Source organism: Rhineura floridana, chromosome 4 (genome assembly GCF_030035675.1).
Source record: "Rhineura floridana isolate rRhiFlo1 chromosome 4, rRhiFlo1.hap2, whole genome shotgun sequence".
Lineage (NCBI taxonomy): Eukaryota > Metazoa > Chordata > Lepidosauria > Squamata > Rhineuridae > Rhineura > Rhineura floridana.
In genome coordinates, this window is record NC_084483.1 from 138,412,573 (window position 1) to 138,439,544 (window position 26,972).

The window sequence follows — 26,972 nt, forward strand, 5'->3', positions numbered from 1 at the left end:
AGTTAGTCACAGTTACCATGTTGTCCTTTTTCTAATTTTGCTTTATCCTTTCCCCCCTAAAAAGTCTTTTCTGTACCTGGCCTGGTATATGACCATGTCAGTCCTTGGTCATTACAACAACTTTTTCTTTGCTGCTCATCTTCTTGACATAGCAATGGGATTCAAAACTTTGCGAACTATTCTGTCATCAGTAACCCACAATGGGAAACAGGTAATGTTGCCTTTTCTATCATTAACTACACAGAAAGATTCACACCATCCTTTAGAACAAGTTGACAAGAGGAAACAATTCTATAAACATAACAATAGACAGAAATCAAAGGAGGAAAGTTTCATATATTCTAAAAATTCAAAGTATGTGTTATAGTTACACTTGCATCTCTGAATTTGTCTCATTAGTTCAAAGACACACACCACAGGTATTTGCACAATGGATGTCTTGCGCGTCACCATTCTATCAATGTTTACACGGAACTAAATTCCATTGTGCCCAGTGGAGCTTATTCCTTAGTAAGGGTGTTTAGGATTGCAGCCTATTGTAGTGCAAGCCTATGTATGTCCACTCACAAGTTAGTAACATTAAATTTACAGGAGATTACTCCCTAATAAGCATGTATAAGATTGCAGCCTTAGTCCAAACACATAATTTCTAAACATTGCTAATGTGAATGTGAAATACAGAATGGAAGAGTACCTTTCAATCAAGTATACCCTTGGTTATTTGATCCCTCACTGCCTGCCCCCTACAGCCCAGTTGTGTAGGAAACTGAAAAACTGTTTGTTAGCATCACTTGTAAAAATACTCATTAGCTATTGGCCTTTTAATGTAGTGAATAACAAAATGAAACAGCAGATGCTAGGTCTGTAGGTTCTGAGAAAACACAATTTAATTTGCTTTAAGGTTGAAGCACACGTTTAAAGAGGAATTATGCCAAAACAAATTGTTCATGCGAAAGAAAATTTTACCTTTAAGACACTTTACATTTTAAGACAATTCTTTTATATTTAAAAGAATTTGTAATTTATATAAAATATATGTTTTTATATTTATATTTAATTTTTATATTATACTGAATATTTTAGTGCTGAAGAACGTGAGGATTTGAAAAGGTTCAACTTAATTATGAGTGGAGTTTCTTTACCACCACTGATGTACTTTTTTGTTGTTTATTCTGATGTATTATTGAAATGGATATGAAACTGGTTTTCTTTAACCCTATGTCAGTCTGTTAATTATGTTTTAAATAAACCTAATGGAATACCAAGATTTGCATGCCATGGCAGCCTGGTTGTACTTCTATCTAAAGTATATTATTTCATTACAACAGATTGTATGTTCATTCATTTTTATGTAATGACATACCTATGAATAACATTTTGCACTTGATTGTGGATATAACGTCCTGGAACAACTCTATGTAAAAACGCTCATTTGTTATAAAACTTTAATTAAAATAATATTTTCAGAACAGAGAAATTATGCAATGTTTTTACATTAGAGAAATGGGGACTCTAAAGGCACAGGTTCTGTTCCTTGTCGAGCCACGTTTTGAATATTGGATATTCAAACCAGTGGCTTAAATCCAAATAAGATGCATGTATATGTGCAAGAGAGCTGTGTGTACAGCTTGATGTTTGCTTGTTGTCACCACAAAAGTTCTTAGTGCTGAACAATTTTTAATTTAAAAAGACTACAGGGTGTATCCAATTGTGTCCTTCCACAAATGGAAGAATCTTTGATCTAGTGGGTGCCTCCTCTGACAGACCTAGAACTTCAGTCAGTACATTGAAATGTATTTTTTATTCTATTAGAAAGAAAACTTCTACATGTGCAAATTCAGAATTGTTGTTGTTGTTATGTGCCTTCAAGTCGATTATGACTTATGGCAACCCAATGAATCAGTGATCTCCAACAGCATCTCTCATGAACCACCCTGTTCAGATCTTGTAAGTTCAGGTCTGTGGCTTCCTTTATGGAATCAATCCATCTCTTGTTTGGCCTTCCTCTTTTTCTACTCCTTTCCGTTTTTCCCAACAGTATTGTCTTTTCTAGTGAATCATGTCTTCTCATTCTGCTGTACTCTTAATTCATATATGTCACTTATTTTTTTAGCTTGTGCTTACAGTGGGATTACTGGCAGTGGTAGTTTACCTGTACACAGTAGTGGCATTCAATTTTTTTCGCAAATTCTACAATAAGAGTGAAGATGGAGATATGCCAGACATGAAATGTGATGATATGCTAACGGTAAATCTTATTTTGACTTTTATCCATCTTCTCTTGTGTTGTCAATATAGCTCTTGATCCCATTCACATAACTTGTTATGATTATTGTAAACATAATGGTTTCAGACAAAGGAAGGTTCTATTAGAATAAATTAATGGAGGCAGAAGGTTACATTAGAAACTGACAATAATTTGATTTTTCTGCAGATGCTACAATTAAAGAACCTTGGAGTCAGAACAGAGACACCACAAAAACTTGGTTTTATGGATAAAAATATGACAATCATGAAAGCTGGGATAATGATTTCTCATGCGTTGATTTTAGTTCAGGCATCAGAATTACAGATAGGGTTATATTCAACTAAGTCCTACTCAGAGTAAACCCATTGAAATTAATGAACCTACATTAGCCTTGTCTGTTAACTTCAATGGGTCTACTCTGAGTTGGATTAGCATTGATTACAACTCCTAATTTTTAACAGACCAATTGTTGTTGTAGAAGAAATACTTTTGATTTTTTTTTTGTTAACACAGCAGTCTTCTAGAAGAATGAATTTGTCTATCTCTAACTCTGAAGCCTGAACTAAAGTCAATCCATGGGTAAAATAAGACTCTAAAAATGTTTGTTAGTCCTCTCATTTCAATTCTTTGTTACAATATATTTTGACTCAATTGTCAATAGTTATGAATCCAAGGAGTTTAGCTCAGCCCCAGTGCCAGCCTGCAGCATCCTGGGTCTCCAGTAGGGCCCACCACGTTTGACATTAGGCTGCCCATTCTTCTGCTAACATGGTCCAACCAGCTGGACACCAGCTATCTCCCTGCCCCCAGCAGTGGAGCTCCAGGCTTACACCTTTCAGCTTGCTAGCACTGACATCTTAATTATACTAACCATACCTCAAATGTGCATCTCTAAGGGATGGAACCAGCAGAGTTAAAATGGTGGCACTGGCAAGTCCAGGTGTGTGGTCCAGAGCTCTGCTCAGTGGCACTGCAAGGCCACTGTTGCTGTGCCTGGTAAACTGCTGACCATGGTCCTGGCCCCATGTGTGTGGAGTCAGCACTAGTTACAATTTTGCTGCCCATATCCTCCAGTATCAGGGACGGGGACAGTGTAACTAAGTGGCATCACTGGCACTCCCATGTTTGTGGGCCGAGCACTATGGTCAGCACTGTTGACAGGCATGATATCTGCTACCAACTAGTAAGTTGCAAGGGGTGGGAATAGGCAGGTGGCTTGCTGAGGTGGTTACTGGCTCAGCCCCACCCACCACCCACAAAAGAACCCTGGAGCCAGCCCAGAGTTTAATTGATATTAAAGGATTTTTTTCTAGGGATGGGTTGACTATTGACAGTTTACAGATGATTTCTTAACAAAAATCCTGTTATCCTGCTTGCACGTATGGAAAATCTATAGCATTTGGTGCCCCCAAATGAGAGCCCATTTAGGCTGATAAATTAGTGGACTGAAATCCTGTAAGACATGCTAATATTTGATCTCAAAGTCAGAGTGCTACATTCTCCTTTTAATTAATCACACCCTTCAAAATCATTGATGCACCACATTTGGTTCCAAGTGCCATTGAAGAAAAACTCATCTCTTTTTGCACTGCACTCGAGCCATAGGTGTAACTTGCTCAGGTCAGTCAACTTCTATTTCCTGTCCCACACTTATTTTTAGTTAGTCATTATATTTATACCCTACCTTTTTTTTGTAATGGAACTCAAGGCAGACTACTAGAGTTGCCAGGTGGTCTTCTGTGAAGGGATCAACCAGACCAAGACCTTCAAAGCAAGATTACTGCATTTGTACAGTGCACATTTTTAATATTACTATTATTTTTTCACGTGTTTATAGTGCTACATGTTTCACATGTATGTGGGAGTGCGTGCTGGTGGTGGAATTGGTGATGAAATTGAAGATCCAGCAGGAGATGAATATGAAATCTATCGAATCATCTTTGATATTACATTTTTCTTTTTTGTAATAGTTATTCTTCTAGCTATCATACAAGGTATGTATTCATAGTTTTTCACAGTTTTATATTTATAAATAAGAATAAATAAATATTACCAAAATTATTCTTTCCCTACTGATAATTAAAATCTTATTTTTCCCTGACACATTGAAGTCATGAATGCATGTTCTGATGGAACATCAGGCAATTCAATATGCATTGTAATATATAATATATTATATACAGATTTCCTGTGTCTGATATATTTGCTTATGCTCAGAAGCTATTTTAAGCAAGTTCAGTGCCGTGTTAAAACTTTGAGACTTAATAATATCAGCCAAGTAGAAGGCTTTTATATATATAATATATATAGAAATCCCTTTAGTTCAGAAGAGGGAATCAATTCTATTGTTAATCAGTTGCCTCTTTGGAAAAAAAAGTTTTGAGGTACACACTGAACCCTACATGAAACCAGATTTTTCTTGTACATAAATCTTTAGGAATTGAATGGAAATTTGGTGAAGGATTTCCTAGGATTATTATCTTATTGTCATAGAATATTGACATAACAAGTATTCTTAAGTCTTAAGCTTTGAGCTGACAATAGGGAATACCATCAACCACATGGTATGTAAAGAATCAGGGACAAAAGGATTTCCCCCCCCAAACTTATTTCTTCTTTTGATCAGTTTCTGTATATATGCAGAGGGAATCCTTTTGGTATTTCTGCCAACCTCAGAGGTTTGGGGGGGTGGCCTGGGAGAGGGCATTCTCTGTGACATTCCCTAAGTTGTGGAACTCCCTCCCCATTGAGGTGCATCTGGCAACTTCGCTTTAGAGTTTTAGGTGAATGCTGAAGATACACTCTTTACCCTCGCCTTTAACACCTGAGACATATATTTTACATAGGATGCATGCTATTTGGGGATTTTAGGTCATTTTTCAATAGTTTTTAATGAGGTATTTTAAAATTGTTGTAACCTACCCTGGGATCTTGGTGATGTCTTTATTTCTTTAAAAAATAAAATATGCCTGCCTTTGTGTTCCATTTGCTATTCTTTACATGTTCAGACTTGCTACCTAACCTACCCCAGAAGCCCTTACTAACAGACTGAATTCCAGGGAACTTAAATCTCTGGTATTTTATTTCTGGAGGTGGCATCAGTCAAATCCTCTTACAAAGAAAGCTGTCCTCACTGAACAGCCCAAAACCTCAACTTGTTTGGTACTGTTCTTGAAAACAAGACTGGCATTATACATCCACTACTAGGGCTGGTCAGTTCATTGAGGTGGGGGATCCAATTTTGGGGGAAACCCAAAATTAAACAAAAAAGAAACAATGGGATAGGGAGGAACTTGAAAACATTCATGCTGTTTTGAGTGGTGAGGGTGGAGGTAGGCTTACAGTAGCACCTAATGGATGGTTTACCTTTTGTTTTCAAAAAGCTGCCAGTTCAGCAGCAAAGCTTGGCCTTGTTTTGCTTCCTTCCCAGAAGGGCATTAGACTCAACATGCTAGCATCCTTCCCAAAGGCACTCCTTCAGTTTAGAATGTAATTGTCCATCCAACGTCAGCTAGTGAGATACCTCTGAGAAGCTCAAAATGAGGGCATGAAACAAATCTCTTAGCAGCTTGTGAGCCTAAATCTAAACAGACCTATAGACCAGGAATAGCCATTATGGTACCCTCCAGATATTGGGGGCTACAACTCTCATTAGTGCCAGCCAGCCAGCATGGCCAATGGTCAGGGGTAATGCAATGTGTAGCCCACAACTACACTGCTATAGACAGTATTGGTAGACTGTAGTGGCCGCTCGCTGCACGCCGGTTCCTTCCGCAGATTATGCGCGTCTCTTGCCTTGCCCTCAGTTGCCGGCAGGGAGAGCGGCTCATCTCTCCTCCCAGGCACCTGGAAGGAGCTGCTGCAGCCTAAGACATGCCACTCGCTCTCTGCCTCCAGCGGAGTCCTTTTGCTCCTTAACAGCAGCCGCCGTCACCACAGTCGTTGTCTTCTTACCCTTCGTTTTCCCACCTCATCCACGCCCCGGCAAAACGGAGCTGACGCCGGCCACAGAGCTGCTGAAGCTGCAGGCAAAGAAGGAGTGAGCTGGCGGGACTGACTGAGGTGGGTGGGAAAGCCAAGAGAGGAACCGAGGAAGACAGAGAGCGAAATAACTGTCTGCCAGAATCTAAGCTCGGTGCCAATAAGAGGCTGAGGAGAGCCGCATTTTTTGGGGGGTGGTGCGATTGCTCGCGCAAGCCACAGGATCAGACAGCGAGGCTTCCTGGCTTATTGTTGCGCTCCGGCGTGACTGACGTGGCGAAGTTTGACGCAAACATGTTGCTTGCCGCCGCTGGCGGCAGCTCTTCTCCAGTGAGTGGGTCCTGCAGCGCTGCCTTTCTGGAGCCCAGGCTGAGGCCATTCCGCGGAGAGCGGTTTTAACTCTGCTTGTCCTGAGCTTGGCACAGACCCAGGACACAGGTATGACCAATGGAAACACTCTGCTCTGGCAACTAGTGTGTTCATGGCCTTCAGCTGCTGCCAGCGAAACCTACCTGACTGCTAAAGTAATCATCTAAGGCAATAACTTCAAGCTGGCATTGTGAATACAGATTCTGCTACAAGAAAATAACACTTAGTCCACTGGCTTTGTAAAAAAGCATCCATACCATTTGACTGATGCAAAAAATCCTGCCACCTGTATCCTTACTTCAATGGAGGGTCAATACACCTCTTCCTGGGGGCCAGAAGCTGGGGTCTGTGGGACCTAATAGTCTCTCAAGAAGAAGAAAAATCTACAGGTCAGGAACAAGACTAGAAGCAGGGACTCTCAAGGAGGATTTAACAAACCCACCCAAAGAAGGTGGCTGTGTGTGTATCGTTGCCCTTACATCCTTTTGCGGCTGTTGCTCGCTCACTCGCATGCTTGCCGGCTACACTTTCCTGGTTTACCCGAAACGCGCTGTAGTGAGACCCTAGGACGACGGAGATGCTGCCGTTGCCACTGGTGCTGCTGGAGGATAAAGCTGTGCGATTTATCTGGGATTGTGTTGCTGCTTTCTCGGAATTGTTTACTATCAATATTTCCCGGGTCGGGCTGCTGTAGTCTGGCTGGTGTGGTGCTTCGCAGGACTGAGCCCTGGCCGCCCGCCAGCCGTGGCTAATCTTCTCCACCTGCTTGTCGGAAAGGGATATCATTATCATCTGAGGAGGAAGAGCCGTGACTGTTGTTGGTTGTCGCTGCTGTTGTTCTCTGGCTGTTAACATCGCTCTAACTCTTATTTTTGGGAGCAGAGTCATTAATTAGGGTTCTGTTAGCACGTGTTTACAGCTTGTTTCTGTGCGAGTGTGGTGGTCTGAGTGTGTATGAGAGTGTATGTGTATGAGAATTGCGTGTACGTTTAAGGTTTTACATTATGTGCCTGGGTGAGAGGTTTCAGGGCTATGTGGGGAGATCTGAGGGGTCCCAATTGCCATGGTGACGGGCAGAGGGAGATACGGCGTTGTGAAGAAGTCTGGCCAGGTAAGGGGAACTCGGCCCAGGCAGCTAACGACTGTGCCTTGTTCCAGTCTTCCTCGCACCCACGGGTTTTGTGGTTGTCCTATCGGCCAGCTCTCAGATCTTCAGATGCTGCTCTTAAATGCCAGATTGGTTCAAAATAAGATCTCCCTCATCCACGATTTAATTGTGGATGAGGGAGCCGACCTGACGTGCATTACAGAGACCTGGGTGGGTGAGCAGAGAGGAGTTAGTCTCTCCCAGCTGTGCCCACCGGGGTATCTGGTTCAGCATCTGGGTAGATCTGAGGGTCGGGGAGGGGGGGTGGCTGTGGTCTATAGGAGTTCCATCTCCCTCTCCAAGCACCCTGTCCAAGTGGCTACTGGCTTGGAGTGCTTGCATCTTGTGTTGGGTCAACGTGACAGATTGGGGATTCTGTTGGTGTACTGCCCACCCAGCTGCCCAACGGACTCCCTAACTGAGCTGACGGAGGTGGTCTCGGATGTACTGTTGAGATCCCCTAGACTTTTGGTGCTGGGGGATGTCAACATCCATGCCGAGACCACCTTGTCTGGGGCGGCTCAGGACTTCATGGCCTCCATGACAACCATGGGGCTGTCTCAATATGCTGTTGGCCCAACACATATAGCAGGACACACTCTAGATTTAATTTTTGCCACTGGACGGGGAGATGGTGATCTGAATGTAGGGAATTTTACATCGGTCCCTTTGTCATGGACAGATCACCGCTTGTTGAGGTTTAGACTCACAGCGACCTCTTCCCTCTGCAAGGGTGGGGGACCCATTAAGATGGTCCGCCCCCAGAGACTAATGATCCCGGAGGACTTTCAAAAGGCTCTGGGGAGTTTTTCGGCTGATAAGGCTGGTGCTCCTGTCGAAGCCCTGGTGGAACTGTGGAATGCAGAAGTGACCCGGGCGGTTGACACGATCGCCCCTGTGCGCCCTCTTCGGTGTAGAGCTCATGCAGCTCCATGGCATACTTTGGAGCTGAGAGCGATGAAACAGCATAGAAGACGGCTTGAGTGCAGATGGAGGCGAACTCCTGATGGATGCAATTATGCACTGGTAAGTGCCTATACTAAGTTGTACTTAGGGGCAGTGAGGGCGGCAAAGAAGCAACATTTTGCCGCCACCATTAAATCATCTATCTGCCGTCCAGCAGAGCTTTTCAAAATAGTCCGAGGGCTATTACATTCTGGCCCTACGGACATAGTGGAGTCATCGCAGGCGCGCTGTAATGAATTCGCTAGGCACTTCCAGGATAAAATCTCTTGCATCCGCCAGGACTTAGACTCCAATGTTGTAGCAGTTGAATCAAATGAGGTGTCCAGCACACAGTCTTGTCCTAATTTTTTGGATGAGTTTCAGCTAGTACAGCTTGAGGACGTTGACAAGGTGCTTGGACTGGTGCGTGCGACCACTTCTAAGTTGGATCCTTGCCCTTCTTGGCTAATAAAAGCTAGCAGGAATGAAACAGCCGGCTGGGCCAGGGGAGTGATTAATGCTTCATTGCGGGAGGGAGTGGTCCCTGGCCTCCTGAAAGAGGCGATAGTAAGACCACTTCTGAAGAAAACGTCCCTGGACCCGGAAAATCTTAACAACTATGGGCCGGTGGCCAACGTGCCATTCCTGGGCAAGGTCCTCAAACGAGTGGTTGCCTACCAGCTCCAGACACTCTTGGATGACACCGATTATCTGGATCCATTTCAGTCTGGTTTTAGACCCGGTTTTGGCATGGAGACAGCCTTGGTCGCCCTGTATGATGACCTTTGTTGGGAGACAGACAGGGGGAGTGTGACCTTGCTGATTCTCCTTGATCTCTCAGTGGCTTTTGATACCATTGACCATGGTATCCTTCTGGGACGACTCACTGATTTGGGAGTGGGCGGTACTGCGTGGCACTGGTTCCACTCCTACCTGGTGGGTCATCTCCAGAGGGTAGTGCTTGGAGAGCATTGCTCGGCACCCTGGGATCTCCAGTATGGAGTCCCGCAGGGGTCAGTTCTGTCCCCCATGCTCTTTAATATCTATATGAAGCCACTGGGTGCGGTCATCAGGAGTCTTGGAGTGCGTTGCCATCAGTATGCTGATGACACGCAGCTCTACTTCTCCTTTTCATCTTCTTCAAGTGGGTCTGTCAACGTGCTGAACCGATGTCTAGCTGCGACAATGGACTGGATGAGAGCTAACAAACTGAGGCTTAATCCAGACAAGACTGAGATGCTGCTGGTGGGTGGTTCTCCTGACAGGATGGGGGATGTTCGACCTGTTCTGGGTGGGGTTGCACTCCCCCTGAAGGAACAGGTTCGTAGCTTGGGAGTTCTCTTAGATCCATCCCTGTCACTCGAGGCTCAGGTAGCCTTGGTGGCACGGGGTGCTTTTTACCAACTTCGGCTGGTGGCCCAGCTACACCCCTACCTAGGCAGAGAGAACCTCGCTTCAGTAGTTCATGCGCTGGTAACCTCGAAATTAGATTACTGCAATGCGCTCTATGTGGGGCTGCCTATGAAGATGGTTCGGAAATTGCAGCTTGTGCAGAATGCAGCGGCCAGACTACTAACGGGGACCAGATGGTTCGACCATATAACACCGATTCTGGCCCACCTGCACTGGCTGCCTATTTGTTTCCGGGCCCGGTTCAAAGTGCTGGTTTTGACCTATAAAGCCCTACACGGCACAGGACCACAATACCTGTTGGAACACCTCCCCCGTTATGAACCTGCACGTACACTACACTCATCATCAAAGACCCTCCTCCGAATTCCTACTCATAGGGAGGCTCGGAGGGTGGCAACGTGGAGGAGGGCTTTTTCTGTGGTGGCCCCCGAACTGTGGAACGATCTCCCAGAGGAGATACGCCTGGCACCAACGTTACTATCTTTTCGGCGGCAAGTTAAAACTTTTCTCTTCACCCAGGCTTTTTAATATGTTTAGTATGCGTTGATATTGTTTTAACTTTTTAACATTTTAAACTTTTAATCTGTTTTATATTGTTACATGTTTATTGTATTTTTTGATGTTTCTTGTCTTGTGAACCGCCCAGAGAGCTTTGGCTATGGGGCGGTCTATAAGTTTAATGAAATAAATAAATAAAATATTATTTATCCAGTAAAAATAACCCCCCTCTTTTGGGTAGGGGTTACAAAGAATTATATTGAACAGATATGTTCACTCACAAGGAAAAGGGGACATAAGGTCAGGTTGCCATCAGGTGGACAACAGCTCTTATTGGCATATGCGTTATGACCAGGATATTAGCTATCCTTGAATCCAGTCACAGTCATTTAAGTATCCTGCCATGGCCCATTTCATACATGAAACTTCATTTCTGTACAGCTTGAATCCTTGCCTTTGGAAAGTTGTAATGTTGAAGAAAAATATGCCAAAACAGCTAAATGGAGGCTCAAGAGCAAACCTAATGGCAAAGTGGAGCCAATGGTGTTAGTTGAATTCTCCTCCTGCCCTCACTAAAATGGCATGGTCAGGTCTTGTATATCCACTGAGGTCCCACAAAAGTACACACTGTAATTCTACTTTTACAAGATCTCCAGTCTCAAAAAGATCCTGCAGGACTTTTATTTATTTATTTATTTATTTATTTATTTATTAAACTTGTATACCGCCCCATAGCCAAAGCTCTCTGGGCAGTTTACAGTAACTAAAAACAAATACAATTTAAAATACATCTTTTAAAAACAATTTAAAACACAATTTAAATATTTAAAACAATATAGAACACATGATTTGCTCATGCCCACAAATCAAGTGTGTATGAAGGCTTCTCATTGCCAAGTGTCCACAAGAGCTTTCGGTCCCAGTATCTCTCCACTCTTCCCATGTGCTGCAACAAATCTTCCCTTCCCTTGTATTTATATTTTTGCCTCTGGTGTGATTTATTTCTTTCCCATTTTCTCTAAGCCATGGTCCATTCCTTCTGTTGAGCTCTTTTAATGTGACTGTGCTACTAATAAGCATTCATAATGAGAACAGGAAAATGAAAAGAAGTAGCCTCTGGTAATTGTCACTTAAAGCATCTTTTAGAAATTAAGACTTGTACTCCATATGCACACTCTTGTGAAGAGGAAAAGGGGGCATAAAGTCAATGAACAATTTTTATTCTCCTGTGGTTCTCCTAAAGAGGGGGAAAACAGACCTGTTGGACTTTTTTCTGTCAGTGTTCTCATACTTTGTTGAAATTAATTTAAAATCAGCCATGTTCAAAGAGTACCTGTAATCCTATTACTGACCTTGCCCCATACTCTCACCTTCATCTTCTGCAGTTTAAAAGTTTAAAAAATGCCTGGCTGATTTTTAATTAATTTAAGAAATTTAGCACTGGAGTCAATGATAAGCCCGGGCATGCTCAGTAAGAACCAACGATCAGTGTTCTAAAAGCCAGACTCACAGCTGCTTGGCTTGGCTAATTCATTTATTTATTTTATTTATTATTTGATTTATATACCACTTTTCCTCCCAGCAGAAGCCCAGGGCAGACCTTTATTTTACTTTAGACAGTCATGGCTTCCCCCAAAGAATCCTAGGAAGTGTAGTTTGTGAAGGATGCTGAGAGGAGACTCCTATTCCCCTGACAGAGCTCCACTGGCCAGAGTGGTTTAACAGTCAGCCACTCTGATTGAAACTCTCTGAGGGGAAGAGGGCCTCTCCTAGCAACTCTCAGCATCCTTCACTAACTACACTTCCCAGGATTCTTTAGGGGAAGCCATGACTGTCTACAGTGGAATAAAGGTCTGGTATGGATGTGGCCAGTGACAGCTTTGGTTTAAATTTGGGTGGGAGACTATATGTGCCTGCTGTAGAATAAAAAGATGGGGGAAACGCTGAAAAACAATGATACTATTCATAATGTTTTCCTTTTGGAAAGGAAAGTGGCTTCCCCTCTGACCAGTGCACACCCACCAAATCTCCTCCCCCTGCCCTTTCCTGCCCTCCCCTTCCTGCCCCTCCCCTTCCTGCCCCTCCCCCAGGTCAGTTTCACCTATCCTAAGTATGATTGCACAGGAGTAAATCCCACTGAACTCAAAAAGCATGCAAATAATCAAACCTCTCCTCCCCCCATCCCCTCCCTCTTGCCCCTTCCCTCCCCCTTCCTTTGCCCATCCTTCCCCCTCCTTTCCCTCCCCTCCCATGGTCAATTTTACCTTTAGTAAGCATGATTGCACAGGAGTAAATCCCACTGAACTCAATAAGCATGCATATGATCAGACCTTCCTTTACCCTCTCCTCTCCCTTCCTCCTCCCCTCTGCTCTTCCTTCTTCCTCCTCCCCTGCCCACTCCAGCCCTCCCTCCCTCCTCCCACCCCATGGTCAGTTTTACCTATCCTAAGCATGATTGCACGGGAGTAAATCCCACGGAACTCAATAAGCATGCAAATGATCAATCCATTCTTAGCAAACTTGCACAGGATCCCATTTCTTACCTCCTGGGTTAAAAAGCAGAGAAATTCACTAATAGACAAAAAAACAACCTTGTGGTTTAAGAACATACCTATAGCCAACAGATATTTCTATCAAACTTTAAAAAGCAGGGAAATTGGGCGGCTATATTGAATGCACCAGGGGAGTAGGAGACCTGAACTCCTCTTTGAGATATTGTACTGCCCCTACAAATATGTAAAAATGCAAACACAATTTGGGTTGGTCTTTCACAGTCCAATCCACTTCCTGTGTCACTTGGAAGAGTGAATCAAAAGTATCACCTTATTACAAGACTTAATATCACTTTATTTATTACCAGGCTTAATTATTGACGCATTTGGAGAATTAAGAGATCAGCAAGAACAAGTTAAAGAAGACATGGAGGTAATAAATATCAGCAATTCTGTCACAATCCATATCATATTTTTGTGAAATACTAGTTCATGTGTAATAGAAAAATAAATGGCTTGGAAACAACTTGCCTCTGCAGTATCAGCTGCTGTTGGAAACTCAGGCACTCCAACCATCTAACTGTGCTAATGTCCATACCTTTTACCTCCCTGCTACTCAAATGGTGAGTGAGAGGGAGGAATGAAGAGTGGGGTATCTCTCTCTCCCTCTGGGACTTGATTCACTATGTTAACTGTCACCACAACCTCTTCTAAGACCTTAAAGCAGGGCCTTTTGTGAACCCAAGTTTGAACTTAGTATAGTTTTCTTACTGAATATTTGAACAATGTATATATTTTTTTCATTCTTTTTAGACCAAATGCTTTATCTGTGGGATAGGTAATGATTACTTTGACACAGTGCCCCATGGTTTTGAAACACATACTCTACAGGAACACAACTTGGCTAATTATCTGTAAGTACCCTAATGACATCAAATCTGAAAATCATGAGATGAAACAAGTCAATATTTTGAAGTAGGATCGTTGAGTAACTCATGGCATTGCCAACTGCCATAGATCTGAAACAAAGGAAGAAAGTATGCGTGCTATGTGACTAAAAGAAAAGACGTATCATTAATTGCATATTCAGCTAGAGATAATCCAGTGTTTTTTTATAATGCACTTATTTGGAGTTATCTGAATTTGGGGACTGAAAGAGAATATTTGGAAAGAGCATGAAATTGGCACTCTAGAAAACAAATCTTACTGAAATAAATGGGAAGGGCATAGTTAAATTAATTTTTTCAATTTAACTGGAACATAATTATGCTTTACTTTCTCTATACTGTGCTCTCTGTCATATATTTAATTTAATATATTAATGAATTGCAATGAATCCTGAAATCTTTCACTTGAATCCAAACTATGCTTCCACAAACAGACCTGAACTTAACCAAAATCAGATTCTAGTTTCATACCATGATTAGGAGGGAGGCCTTAAGCCACAATTTCTCAGTTTGGATATCATAAGAAACTGTGGTTTAAGAAACTGGGAAATCTTTGCTAAAGTAGTGTGTGTTGAGGGACGAAGGAAGGGAATGGGTGAGGAAGGAGCACCCAACTACATGGCTTGTTCCTAATTCAATCAAATAGCGTTTAGTGAACTAATGTCTGGACTGGGGTTGTAATTCATAAAATAGCATTTGCCATACATTGACATTTTTACATGTGGGAGGCCCTTTCCTTTCTAATGACAGACTGATACATTGTTTTATTTTTAGTCAATATGTATCATGAACAAGTTCTTTCTTTATCTTAGATTTTTCTTGATGTATCTCATTAATAAAGATGAAACTGAACATACTGGACAGGTAAGTCAACACCATATCGCAGTACCAATAATTAGGCAAGATAAAATTTCTCATACAAATGAAAATCCTAGGTACGATCTACCATGATACAACTTGGTACCAGTTTAAAGATTTTTTAAAAATGACTTTTTGTTACTTCAAATAGCTACATGAAACTTCATTCAGTAGCTTTTTGAGTGCTTACTATAGCTCCTCTAGCACTTAACTCTCTTGTAAGTAGCTGTGAGAACTGTGGAATTGCCATCTGTATACCTTTTTGCTGATAAATTAGTCCAATCCAGCAAGACTGATCTGAGCCTTCCATATGCATAATTGATGCTCATATGGATGCATATCGTATCTCATATTACAATGCTCACCTGAATCTCAATGTACTGGCTGGATGCTTTTCAAGATGTGGATGGACATCCCCATCTGGAGCAAGTAGCTGTCCAAAACTAAGCTTTGCGTCAGTAGACCCTTTGAAAAAATACAAACGTTAGAAAATTAAGAAATGTTAACAGTCCTCTATATGTTAGTGATTCCCCCCAACAAATCAAGACAGGTTTTGTAGAGTCCTCCATTATCATATTAACCCATAACTGAAATTATCAGTATTGCTGTTCTAGATGGAGAAATATTTATACTCTGTCATGAGACTTGTATTTCTGATGCTGTGGGCTGGATCCCCAGCAGACCACTGAGCCCCCAAAGTGCCTTTGTTGAACACTAGAGGACTGACTTAATGTGATGGGCTGTGGTACAGAGGGCTGAAGAGCAAGAGGGAATCCCTCCAAATCAGGTTGAGGCACTTTCAGTAAGCAGAGCTCGAACTCAAAGAAAGTGACTTTGCCTAATTTTCATCATTTTGACTCCTGTTCACAGCTTGATCTACTGCTTTTCCATTTCCTATGTTATTCCAGCCAATTGTAATGACACCAGTTTGGCTAGATGATGGCATCACAGAGTGAAAACAAAGCAGACTGAAAGTGAGAATGGTCATTTCTGGACTGGTCACATGGATGATCACAGCCAAAGTGATTTCTTTCTTTCCTGGCCTGCATTCAGATTAACTACATTGTGCCCATTGTCTTGGCAGTTCTTGTTAAGTGCTTTTAAAAATGTATTTTTAAATTTGAATTAGTGTGTTTGCAGTATGAAAAGCTAGGTTTTGATAATCATTTCAAAATCCCCCAAACTTTCAATAATGGTTGGAAGCTTCAGAGAAGATGACAAAGATGTTTTAAAGACCTTTTAAAAATACATTCATCTGTAGTTCTCTTCTGTGTCTTACAGGAATCCTATGTATGGAAAATGTATCAAGAGCGATGCTGGGAATTTTTTCCTGCTGGTGACTGCTTTCGAAAGCAGTATGAAGACCAGCTTAACTAATTATAGTTAAGGACCATCTCTTGAGAAACATCCACACCTCTCTCAACTCCTTTGGAAAAGTCTACTAGATTTCCCAGATCTGTTAAGCTATGTGCTGTTAGGAGCACCAAAGCTTTCTTTTGATGACTCAGCTGTCCTTTTTTCTTCTGTGTTTGCTTGAGAACAATGAGAACTTAACTCTGGGAAGAGAAGAAAAAAATACCCCACACACCAATCCCCATACATAACATGAGCATGTGCACACATCAAGAGACTTGACAGCTTTTTTTCCTCTGAGACTGCCTGATGACTCCCTTAACTAGGAGAACACATGTGGGGTAATGTGATAGCCACATTCATTCAATCTATTTCTTTCATCATCCTGGAAGGAACTCTAGTTCACAGAGTGCTGTAAAGGATTATTGTGGACACTTAAGTTGTGGGGAAATAGTGCCTTACTATATGTAGGTTGAGCTATGCAGAAGATGAGTGCATGATGACATTTTATTTTCTTTATTTGCCCTCTCTTTCCTCCCAGTTAATATTTATTTTGTCTTTTGGAGGGACTTGGGAGAGATTTGGCTGTGCACACCTTTTTAATAAGACAATGGCGTGTCTCAGGATAAAAAGTAGGGTTTGTTTCTCATTAAGCTAAATTCACAGGTATCTTCCTCTTTATCTCTTACACTTCTTTTGGTAATGCTCTGATGCAACACTGCAACTTTATGAAATCTTTGTATGAAAACAAAAAGACTGCAGAAAAAACTTTTAAAAGAATTATTTCACTGCATGTTTATTATGCAAGTTTAAACAACAAAAAAGCAACCTTCCGAAGCAAGTTAATCAACATGAGAAAACATTCATGACAATATTCATAGTAATAAAGTGTTGTGGGCTTTATTGTACATTTGAAATCAGTGTCATCAACCCACTAGGTATATGTTATGAACTTGCTAGTAGTTTGGTTCTGTTTTCTGTTCTGTCTTTCCCCCCCTTTTTGTTCATTTTGCCATTTGTGATCGTTAGTGGAATTAAAGTTTTTCTTAGGTCAATTTTTAAAATCAAGAGTGAAGCAATATCCATTCAGGGATTTCATTAGTTGCATCATGAAACACCAATGATGTGTACATCACTCCAATTTGAGTCCTTTTTTATTGTAATGTCAGTCTTTACAATAAAAGGAGAGATTTGGAATGGAAGCAAGATGGTTTTGCTGTCACTTGGCTTCTTTCTTATGGAGAGGCTGTCTGTTAATTTAAAAATGCAGTTCTTATGTGTTTTTCTCTGAAATTACATCACAACAATTACCTTCTTATGCCTTCTTAGCATCACTGTTCCTTTTGGCCTCCTGAATTTTGCACTTTTTAAACCCAGACCACCACTTTGAATTGAAGAAAAACTGCTTTTTTCAAATTACTGTCACTTAGCTGTAAGGTGCATGCCAACCTACCTTTTAAATAAAGAAAGAGTTTTGTGGTACCTTAAAACTCTAGTAAATCTACTAAGGCTCACCTCCCAATTAAGAACAATACTTCTGATGATGTAGACTGTAGTACACAAAAGCTTTTACATAATAAATATGTTAAAGACACCACAAGACTCTTTCTTGTTTTTTTATGGAACTAACATGGCTACCGCTCTGGAAATGTTTAAATCACATAGAATAATATTAAATTTATATCCCACCCTTCCTTCCACAGGGAGCCCAAGACACAAAACACTAAAAAAAAATCTTTTAAAGGAATCTTAAAAACAAAACATATTTGAAAACATCTTAAAAACAATTCCAATACAGATGCAAACTGAGAAAAGGTATCTGTCAGCTTCAGGGCTGGGTCTGGGCAGTAACAAAGCAGCCGGCAGTTAGCTAGGCAATAAATCAGAAGGCCAGGCAGATAACGGAGGCCGTCTGGCAGAAGAAAGGCTTGACAAACTAACCAGTAGCAGTGTCCGAGAGCGTTGTCCAGGTAGGGAAGCAGAGTTCAGAAAGCCAGGGGTCCAGTCCGAAGGTCTAGAGGCTAGCAACAGCGTTACACGCGAGGGGTCACAACCGATGTTGTAGTCAGCAGTCTGCTGCAGCCATGAACTGCCTTGTATAACAGACTCCCTAAGCCAGGTGCCCGTGATTAGTCTCCCAGCTGCTCAGAGCTGCTTGTTCTTAAACGACCCGACCTCTTCCTTCATTGCTGTGCTACTCACTGGTGTCTCCTTTGTGCAGGGGGAAGGGGAGCCTCCTGTTCATGCCCAGAGTCTGATTGAGGGGCTTCAGCCAGGTCCTGGACATTCTCCAGCTGGGGAAGAGCCAGAGTTGTGTCCTCAGGGGTTCCACTAGTTCCTTCTCCTGGGTCTGCCAACTCTGCCTCTGCCTCTTCCTCCGAGTCCTCTGAAGGGGCCATGACAGTATCTCTTTAAAAGGCTTGTTGAAAGATGAACTACAGTACTCTCGCTAAAAGAGGAAGATCTTCAAACGTCATCAGTAACTACTAATAATCAAATAGAAAATAGAAATAGAAAATTTAGAGTAGTTAATGGCTGTGAACAGTTAACTCTGTGTTTGCCTTCTCATCTGCACTAAATTGCCTGGAAAGTTGTTCCTTCCACTCCAACCCTTAAAAATAACTTATATTAGTGGCTAATTGAGCAAATTGGTCTCTACTGTGAAAAGACTACTGTTGTAGTGAATGCCCAGCAGTGACGTTTGAGTTCATTAAATAGCCCCATAAGACATAGGGATAGCAAGAATGTTTTTAATCAATGCTACCATGTATTTCTCAGTATATGAGTTTCTTATGGTACTAAACCAGCCTTTCCCAACTAGTGGGCCACCAGATGTTGTTGGACCACAATTCCCATCTTTCCTGACCATTGGCAATGCTGGCTGAGGCTGATGGGAGTTGTGGTCCAACAACATCTGGTGGCTAACTAGTTGGGAAAAGCTGTAATAAACAAACCACTGAGAGAAACCTACAATTGGTAAAATATGTTTATATTCTATTTCTGCATTATAGATTTCTTTTGCCCTATACAGATACAAATACAGGTGATAGGGATCACTCAGTTTCAACAATTTGCAGGTCCTCATTACAAATTTATCCTCTGCTCATACATCTGGGATTATTCTGAGCAACTATGCAATATTCTCCCAAATGTCTTGGCATAATTTAATTTTTGTGACACACATAAGTATCTTAGTGCTTGTTTAAAATCTCAGGCAACACTTGGGGAATCTTTTAGTTTTCATAATGGCAACTTGCTAGACATCCTTACACAAAGCGTAATAAAAATAATGACATGCCTTTCATTTTGAAACAAAGGGTGAGTAGACAATGAGGATTTTACTATGTAAATCGGGAAACTTTCTTCACATTTGCACTAATGGCAAAAATGTCTGTGGGGGAAAAATGTATGTTGAAAAATATGGTGAACAGCCATACACAGGCACTTTGTGGAAAATTTAAAATGCCAGCTAAGTATGTACACTGCCAATGAGGAGGATTTTGATGGGGAGGGCTGTCTTTGTCAATGAGTCAGTGTCCTTTGGTGACAGCTGAGGACCGGGCCAGGCCTGGAAAATCTTACCCCCACAAAGCACTACTCCATCTCCTGCACACCACAGAGATATGTTACCCCAATCCTGATCCAGCTGCGCTTTCAAAAGGTATTCCAATCCATGTCTGATTTTCACCTTCAATTCCGGATTCAACAAATGGTACATGATCAGAAGCCTTATATATGCAGATATCCTTGGCTGGGTTGGGGCCACTTAACAGAATGATACTGAACAGCCAATGTCATTTAAACGATCAATCATGATATGTACATTAACAGCTTTTTAAAATGGCTGTTCCTTGTGCATTTACTTCTAATATCCCATTTAAGTCATTCTTCAATATCTGCAATTGTGGTACATGCTGGCTTGCACATGAGTCAAATTACTCCAACTAATAACATTTCCTTTATACCTGAATAAGCTTTTCCTTATTTAGCTCCAAGCCATTTGGTGTAAATCTCCTACAACGTTGTTAGACTAATTATTTTCATTTGATTTTGATTATGACCTTGAGAAGATTTATAGCTTATCTCTAATATTGATGTGCAAGTTTTCTTAAAGTTGTGAACTGTGTGTGTTAGGATAATAATAATTTCACATGTAAATGAAATTTTCCAGATTAGGTTGGAGGACATTCAGTTGAGAGGATCATGTTTGCCTCTGGACATAATAGGCAGGGTCTTTAGAGCCTTTCGCCTTCCCTTCCAGGGGAGGAGTCGTCCTGCCCTCCAGTTCTACCCTGCCTATGGCAATATGTGGGTCTTTTCTTCTCAGGAGGAAATCCTGTGTCTGAGTCCTCTTTTGTGAATTGATCTCTTTCTTTTCCTTCCCATTCATCTAACCTTCGTCTACCAGATATCTATTAAAAAACATACCCGATCCCTTGTTCTTTCTCTGGCGTCTGTCAGGGTGGGGGAGTTGTTTCTTTTTGGATTCCCATTGTCAACAGTAGTGGGATGAACTGGCAGGTTACCAGGAGGAGCGGTTTTGGCAGTTTCCGCTACTAACATCAGGTGGGACCACTGCTATGTTCTGTGTATCAGTTGACCCCTGCAGTTTTGGCCTTGGGGTTTTTGTCAGCCTCAGAACTGGGGTGGGTCCCACAAACAACATCAGGTGGCACCGCTTCCCAGGGTGATCAACCTTATTTTATCCGCTGGCTTTGAGGTCTGGCAGGTTCTGCGATCACTATCAGGCAGGACCACCTACTCGTTCAGGCGCCCAGCACCATTTCCCCCGCTGGTTCTAGAACTTTGGTGGGTCCTGCAAACTCCATCAGGCAGGACCACCTTGTTTGAATGTGCAGAGCCCTTTTGCCAACTAGCCTCGGAGCTTTGGTGGGTCCCACAAACAACATCAGGCAGGACCGCCAATTTATTTGGGCAATTAACGCCATTCCTGCATGGTTGCTAGCTCCATTTGAGGCAAGATCCTGCAGCTGCTCTGTTCAAAGTGGGATCGCCTCTATTGTTCCCTCGCCTGTACCAGTGAGTTATCAGTGACACTTTGTATCAGCATCACTTTGGTCTGCTGAACTGTACAAAGAAATTAAAGATTAATTTTGTTTTTGAAGTATGATGGAGAAAAAGAATCCTATTCCTAGGTTTGTACAGGTGGGAAATACTCTCATAACTCAAAATCAATGACAATTATTTCTCAAAGCATCTGTACTAACCTAGGAATGGGAACCTGCTGTCCTACATTTGTTCAATGTCATGAAGTATGTGTTATTTCCTCCAAAGTATATTTACTATAATTGCTTAGACGGAAGGACATCTTATTCATAGTAGCCACGGCTCTGTCCAAAAAGAAGACCCCTCAGCATCCTGACCTGCAATTTTGCCCTGCTGTTAAATGTAATCAATTTGAGAGGCCTAAATTTACATGCAATATTTCCATTTGGAGTAATATTAGTATTTCAAACCGACTGGTGACATTCCTAAAACCTCCATCATTATAGCCTTTTAATAACCCACCATGTGAATAGAAACATTCCGCTGACTGTAGAAGTTGCTGGCTCAGAGGAGATCCACTGGAACGTGCTGCTGAAATTTACTAGTTTCCCCTGCTGATGGCAGCAGCCTCACCCATGGGCAACTTAGTCAGCACAGATGTGGATGGTGCTGAGAGGCCCAATGTCGCCAGTACCACCTTCAAGCTGCTGCCAGGAAGCATGGAAATTCCCCTCACAGTGATGAACCTGTGTCACCTATATGCAAACCATTTCACTGGCCATGGCTCCCTCCAACTGTTTCTTGACATTTCCTTTCCCCAATAAGAGACATGTCACGCCGCTGTTATAAAGAAAAGGCTGAATGGCCTAAAGCAGTGATGACTCTCTCCTTGGAGACAGGATAAAGTGAAAGTAGAGGCATTCCACAAGGATGAATTCATACAAATTGTCTGAGCCAACGATCTCTGTAGGCAGACAACTGCTTTTATTCATTGGGTGGCCCATTAGAATACTACCAACTCTGACCAGGGTCCTTCAGAGAGTGTGTAACTTCTACTGGTTAGTAGCAGCTATCATCTCTCTCCACCTAATAATTTTTAGAATTAGAATTAGAATTTATTATCCTCCCTTCACTAAGAGGTCCCAGGGCAGATTACAACAATTTTAAAACACATAATTAAAACAATTAAAAACAACCTAAACAAATGCCTCTGGAACAACATGGGCCAATTCACCTGGGCCAAGTGGCAGTGGAGCTGCTAAATAAAAGAACGCAAGTAAAAAGCCACTGTCACTGTCTCCAGTGTTCATCATCATAAGCTCCCACCCCCACCAAGAATATTACCAAAGGGTGCTGCAAAAGTGGGGCAGAATTTTCAACTCAAACAAACCCTCCCTTCCTTCACAGATGTCATCATAGATCCTTCTTGAGATGTTCCTGGTGCCACAGATATGGTGGGTGGTGATCAGAGAGTGGGCCTTTTCAGCGGTGATGGCATCTAACTTATGGTATGCTCTTCTCAAAGTCAACAAATGACTTTGTTGTCATTTTGGTGCCACACATCTGTGATAAACTTTTGTCTCCAGCGTTGGTTTTTATGCCATTTTGCAATTCTGTAAACTGATTTTAATCTAAATTTTATTATTATATTACTGGTTTTACCACACTGTATAAACTGTCTTAAGAAAGTTTTTGAAGCATGGAATACAAATTATTTAAAATAAAATAATAGCCAAAATGTCATCACTTGGAACAGGACTGCCAGATGGCACTGTATAGATAAAATGGCAGTGATGAAATAAGATTGCTCTCCTGCTATCACAGCTGTGCTCACCATTTTCCTTGCTGCTTCACTGCAACCAACCCCCTAGTAAGCAGGGGATTAGATCTGATAGGAGAAGGTGTTTTGGTACCTTCAACTAAGCTAGGACATCAATGGGAGCTCCAGACATACCAGCAGGACATATGAAGCTGCTTTATATTGTCTCAGACAATTAGTTCATCCAGCTCAGTATTATCTACTCTGACTGGCAGCGGCACTCCAGGGTGGCATCATCTGCTATCAACCCCCCTCCCCCCCCCCCCAAATTTGGAGATGCCAAGGGTTCAACTTGAAACCTCCTATATGCAAAGCATGCACCCTACCTCTGAGCTATGATTCTCCTCTCAACCCAGGAAAATCCCCTAGACATCAAGAACCTATCTGAACGCATAAGTCCACATGAGTGGATCATTGTAATAAGTCATCCACCCCTCTGGAGCTTAAAAACCATCAAATGCCTCTAATCTCCCCAGTGATTCCTGTAATGAATCATTTAAAGCGTTATGCAGTCTCTGCTCTTGCTCAAGTAACATACTGGTAATCACACAGCTATCACCTGGCCCAAAACCCAACAACTTCCTTGCTTCTCACAAGTGAAAAGAAGCCCCACCGTATCAGTCAGGAGTTCTATCAGATCAATCAAAGAGATGCACTTGCCCACTTCATCCTTAAAGCAACCAGCTAAAGAAACGACCCCTTTAAGCCCTTGCTGTTGCCCCACCAGGATCCCTGCAATGACCTAATATTTCCCCCCTCAAAATCAGCTGCTACTGCTACTACTACTACTAATAATAAATAATAAATTTAATTTATGTGTCGCCTGTCTGGCCAGTGGCCACTCTAGGCGACGTACATACAATAAATATAGCAAAATACAATACAAAAAATACAGTGTAATAGTATAGATTATAAAACAAACAATACATAATGGGAGGCATGCAAACAAAAAATATTAAGCCTCCCCAGAAATCCCAAAAGCCTGTTGAAAGAGCCAGGTCTTTAAGGCCTTGCGGAACATATTCAGGGAAGCTCTTGCTCAGCAGCAGAGGCTTCCAATTGCCTGGTTGCAGGAGGGCTTCATCAACTGAGCTGATGACAAGTGCCACTCCCGCCTCACTCCTAGGCAGGAGTCACTGAGGAGACGATGTATGTCACTTTATTAAAGCCTCCTGATGCACCTGCCACTTTAGAACTGCACCGCCTAGGTTGCAGTGTCTTTGAGCAAACTACTGTTTCCCCCAGAAGACAGCTGTTATGCTCCTTATCAGCAGGGGATGATACATGCAGGAGTATGTGTGCATGTGTGATTGTCTCACATGATGAACAAAAGTAAGCAATAGGTACAAAGCAAAGATTAATTATTAAAATCATTTTGAGTGAAAAAATTATCTTAATCGGGATATTTAGCACAGAGAAGACTTAGCTGCAAAACTCTTTCCAGTCAACATGCAGTCAGCTATTTCTTACACAGAAGTTTATCTGTTTACACTCTTTGTCATGTTTGAAACAGCTCTTATTCCCCTGGGAATATATGCAGGTTCACTACCACTAGAGATTAATGAGAAATGTAGCACTCCGTGAAAATAACTAATAGGGTCTTGTTTTGTGCCTCATGAGACGATTGCCTCAGCTAGACTGCATTTAGGGAGAAAGGCATTTTCATTGACAACATTAACCCAGTCTATCCAGGCATGAAATCTACACATTCCAATTCTACTCAGAAGATCCCTAATGCACTAGAGTATGACTGCAGCCCTTCATATAAATATTCAGATTCTTCAGATGCTGTGTACCTCACTCGAGCAGTTGTTTTGATAATTTTTCCCAGTGTAGCACTACTGAGCAACAAGCAATGAAAGGAAAGGCCTGAAGTGCATATAGAAAGTGACTGTCACTTGTTCAAAGATGAAGAAACCAAAGGAGTCAATGAAAGAGGGGAGGTATGCATTTATTTATTTAAAGTATTTATAATCTACCTTTCACCCAAATATCCCATGGTGGAAGTATACACAGTCTAAACCGAAATTAAACAATAAGATTAAAACAGCATAAAACAAAATACAGACTTTAGGTACAGATAAAACCAACAGCAGCAACAGAAACTCAAATGGTCAATACATGTCATGCCTCTCCAAAACCATGCATAAAAAGATGAATATTCATCTGCTACCAAAACAAAATCAGTGTTGTGGTGAGATGCATGTCAGAGGAGAGGCTGACCCAAAGGCGAAGGGCGACCACATGAAATGCCTATCTATGTGCCCCCCCCCCACAAATCTCATTAGGTATGGAGACTATCTGCAGAGTTTCCCTCGCAGATCTAAAAACTCAGGCAGGTCAGCATGGGAGGAGGGGTTGTTTCAGATATTTGGGGCTTAGGTCATTTAAGGCCTTAAAACATTAACATGAACACCTTCAATTGGGCCTGGAAAATAATGGGCAACCAGTGTAATTGCTTCAGAATTGATGTTATATGTGAATGCCTCAGGGCACCCACTAGCACCCTAGCTTCAGCATTTGCACTAGCTGCAATTTCTGGACTGTTTCTAAGGGCAGCCCCACGTACAGTGCATAAAATAATCCAACCTGGAAGTCACCACAGCATGGATAGTTACGTTGCATGGGAATTAGGAGAATGAAAGAAGGAAGGAAGGCTAAAGCAAAAGGGTATCATCTCAATCCTAAATAGTTAAAGAGGAACATTTTAAAGACAACATTTTAAAAATGAAGTCTTGTTATACTAAAAATGGAACTAAATTTTTAAAACTACTTTGTCTTGAATATAAGACAAATGCTCAAGGACCACCCTGCCTCCAGTTTTGCATACAGTATTACATGCAACAAGACTATACTGGTAGGATAGGGGCCTTACAGAAACCCATTTAGATGGAGATGCTGATGTCATCACTAGAACATTTTGTTCTAATTGAGAACTACTGTTCTGGACTGTGAAAACACTCATAAAGTATCAAAAGTGTCAAATGACAAGGTAACTGAAATCTTCACATGAATAACATATTCATCTAACTGTACTCTTAAGTAGCAAAGAGTCACATCATAACATTGCTTTAAATCAGTGTTACTCAACCAGTGGGGCGCACCCTCACCCCAGGAGTGTATGAAGTTCTTTGGTGGGGAGGAGCATGAGTAATATAAGTAAAACATTATCACTATTAACCAATATAAAATTATGAAATGTTATGTTCAGAAGGTGAGGAGATAATATGCAGCTTATTATGTGATCCGCAGGACATTTGCACAGTAGTTTGGCATTATCTTGCAGGCTATCATATATATGCAATATGAAATTGTAGTGCAAACAAGAACAAAAACAAGTTTTTAACTTCAAAATGGCTGCAAAAAAACAAAAATTGTAAGTACTTTGATTTGTTTTATTATTAAATCCAAAATTTTTATTTATAATTAAAAGTTGCAATGTTTCAATCCTTTTGAAAATTCAAATAAAATAATTAGGGGAGCAAGCCACAGTGTTTCTTGGATTCCCATTGCAGCTATTTTGATATCTGAATTCTATTGAGGCCAACATCCAGCAGATGGAAATCATGTTTTTAATAGCTTCTTTTTCAGTATCTATGCTTCAGCCTGATCTGTGACATCTAAATATCCTGCCAAATGTGGGCTAATGAGAGATTTCCCAGTTCTATATGGTTACTTAGATTCTGTAGTTAAGGGGCTGTGATCCATAAAATTATAATTTAAATCAGTTGTGCCTGCCTTCATGAAGAGTTTTCAAAGAGCTGGGTAGCGATGAAGCCTCACACAGACATGCCAGTAATATTCCAGAAGTCTTCCTAACATTTGAAACATTCCGTCAATTATTATGAATATCCAGAGGCTACTTACAAGATGAATTTCAGCAGAATCTCCATCA

General features: G+C 41.6%; 1 protein-coding gene and 1 long non-coding RNA gene across 2 annotated transcripts in view; one reads left to right on the plus strand and one right to left on the minus strand.

Annotated features, from left to right (window-relative positions):
* RYR2 (ryanodine receptor 2) overlaps positions 1-17,842 on the plus strand; it is a 725,812-nt gene extending 707,970 nt beyond the window's left edge. The window contains exons 98-104 of the mRNA XM_061624580.1: positions 65-211; positions 2,114-2,248; positions 4,086-4,242; positions 13,462-13,526; positions 13,907-14,007; positions 14,853-14,904; positions 16,180-17,842. Of these exons, the coding sequence (XP_061480564.1) occupies positions 65-211; positions 2,114-2,248; positions 4,086-4,242; positions 13,462-13,526; positions 13,907-14,007; positions 14,853-14,904; positions 16,180-16,275 (753 nt within the window). The 3' untranslated portion in view covers positions 16,276-17,842. The remainder of the gene's footprint in view (positions 1-64; positions 212-2,113; positions 2,249-4,085; positions 4,243-13,461; positions 13,527-13,906; positions 14,008-14,852; positions 14,905-16,179) is intronic.
* LOC133383601 (uncharacterized) lies at positions 13,451-18,307 on the minus strand. Its single transcript, XR_009762345.1, has 3 exons — positions 18,193-18,307; positions 15,264-15,363; positions 13,451-14,112 (listed from the first exon to the last, which is right to left on the minus strand). It is a non-coding gene; the product is annotated as an uncharacterized LOC133383601 (long non-coding RNA).
* Positions 18,308-26,972: the final 8,665 nt, after the last annotated feature.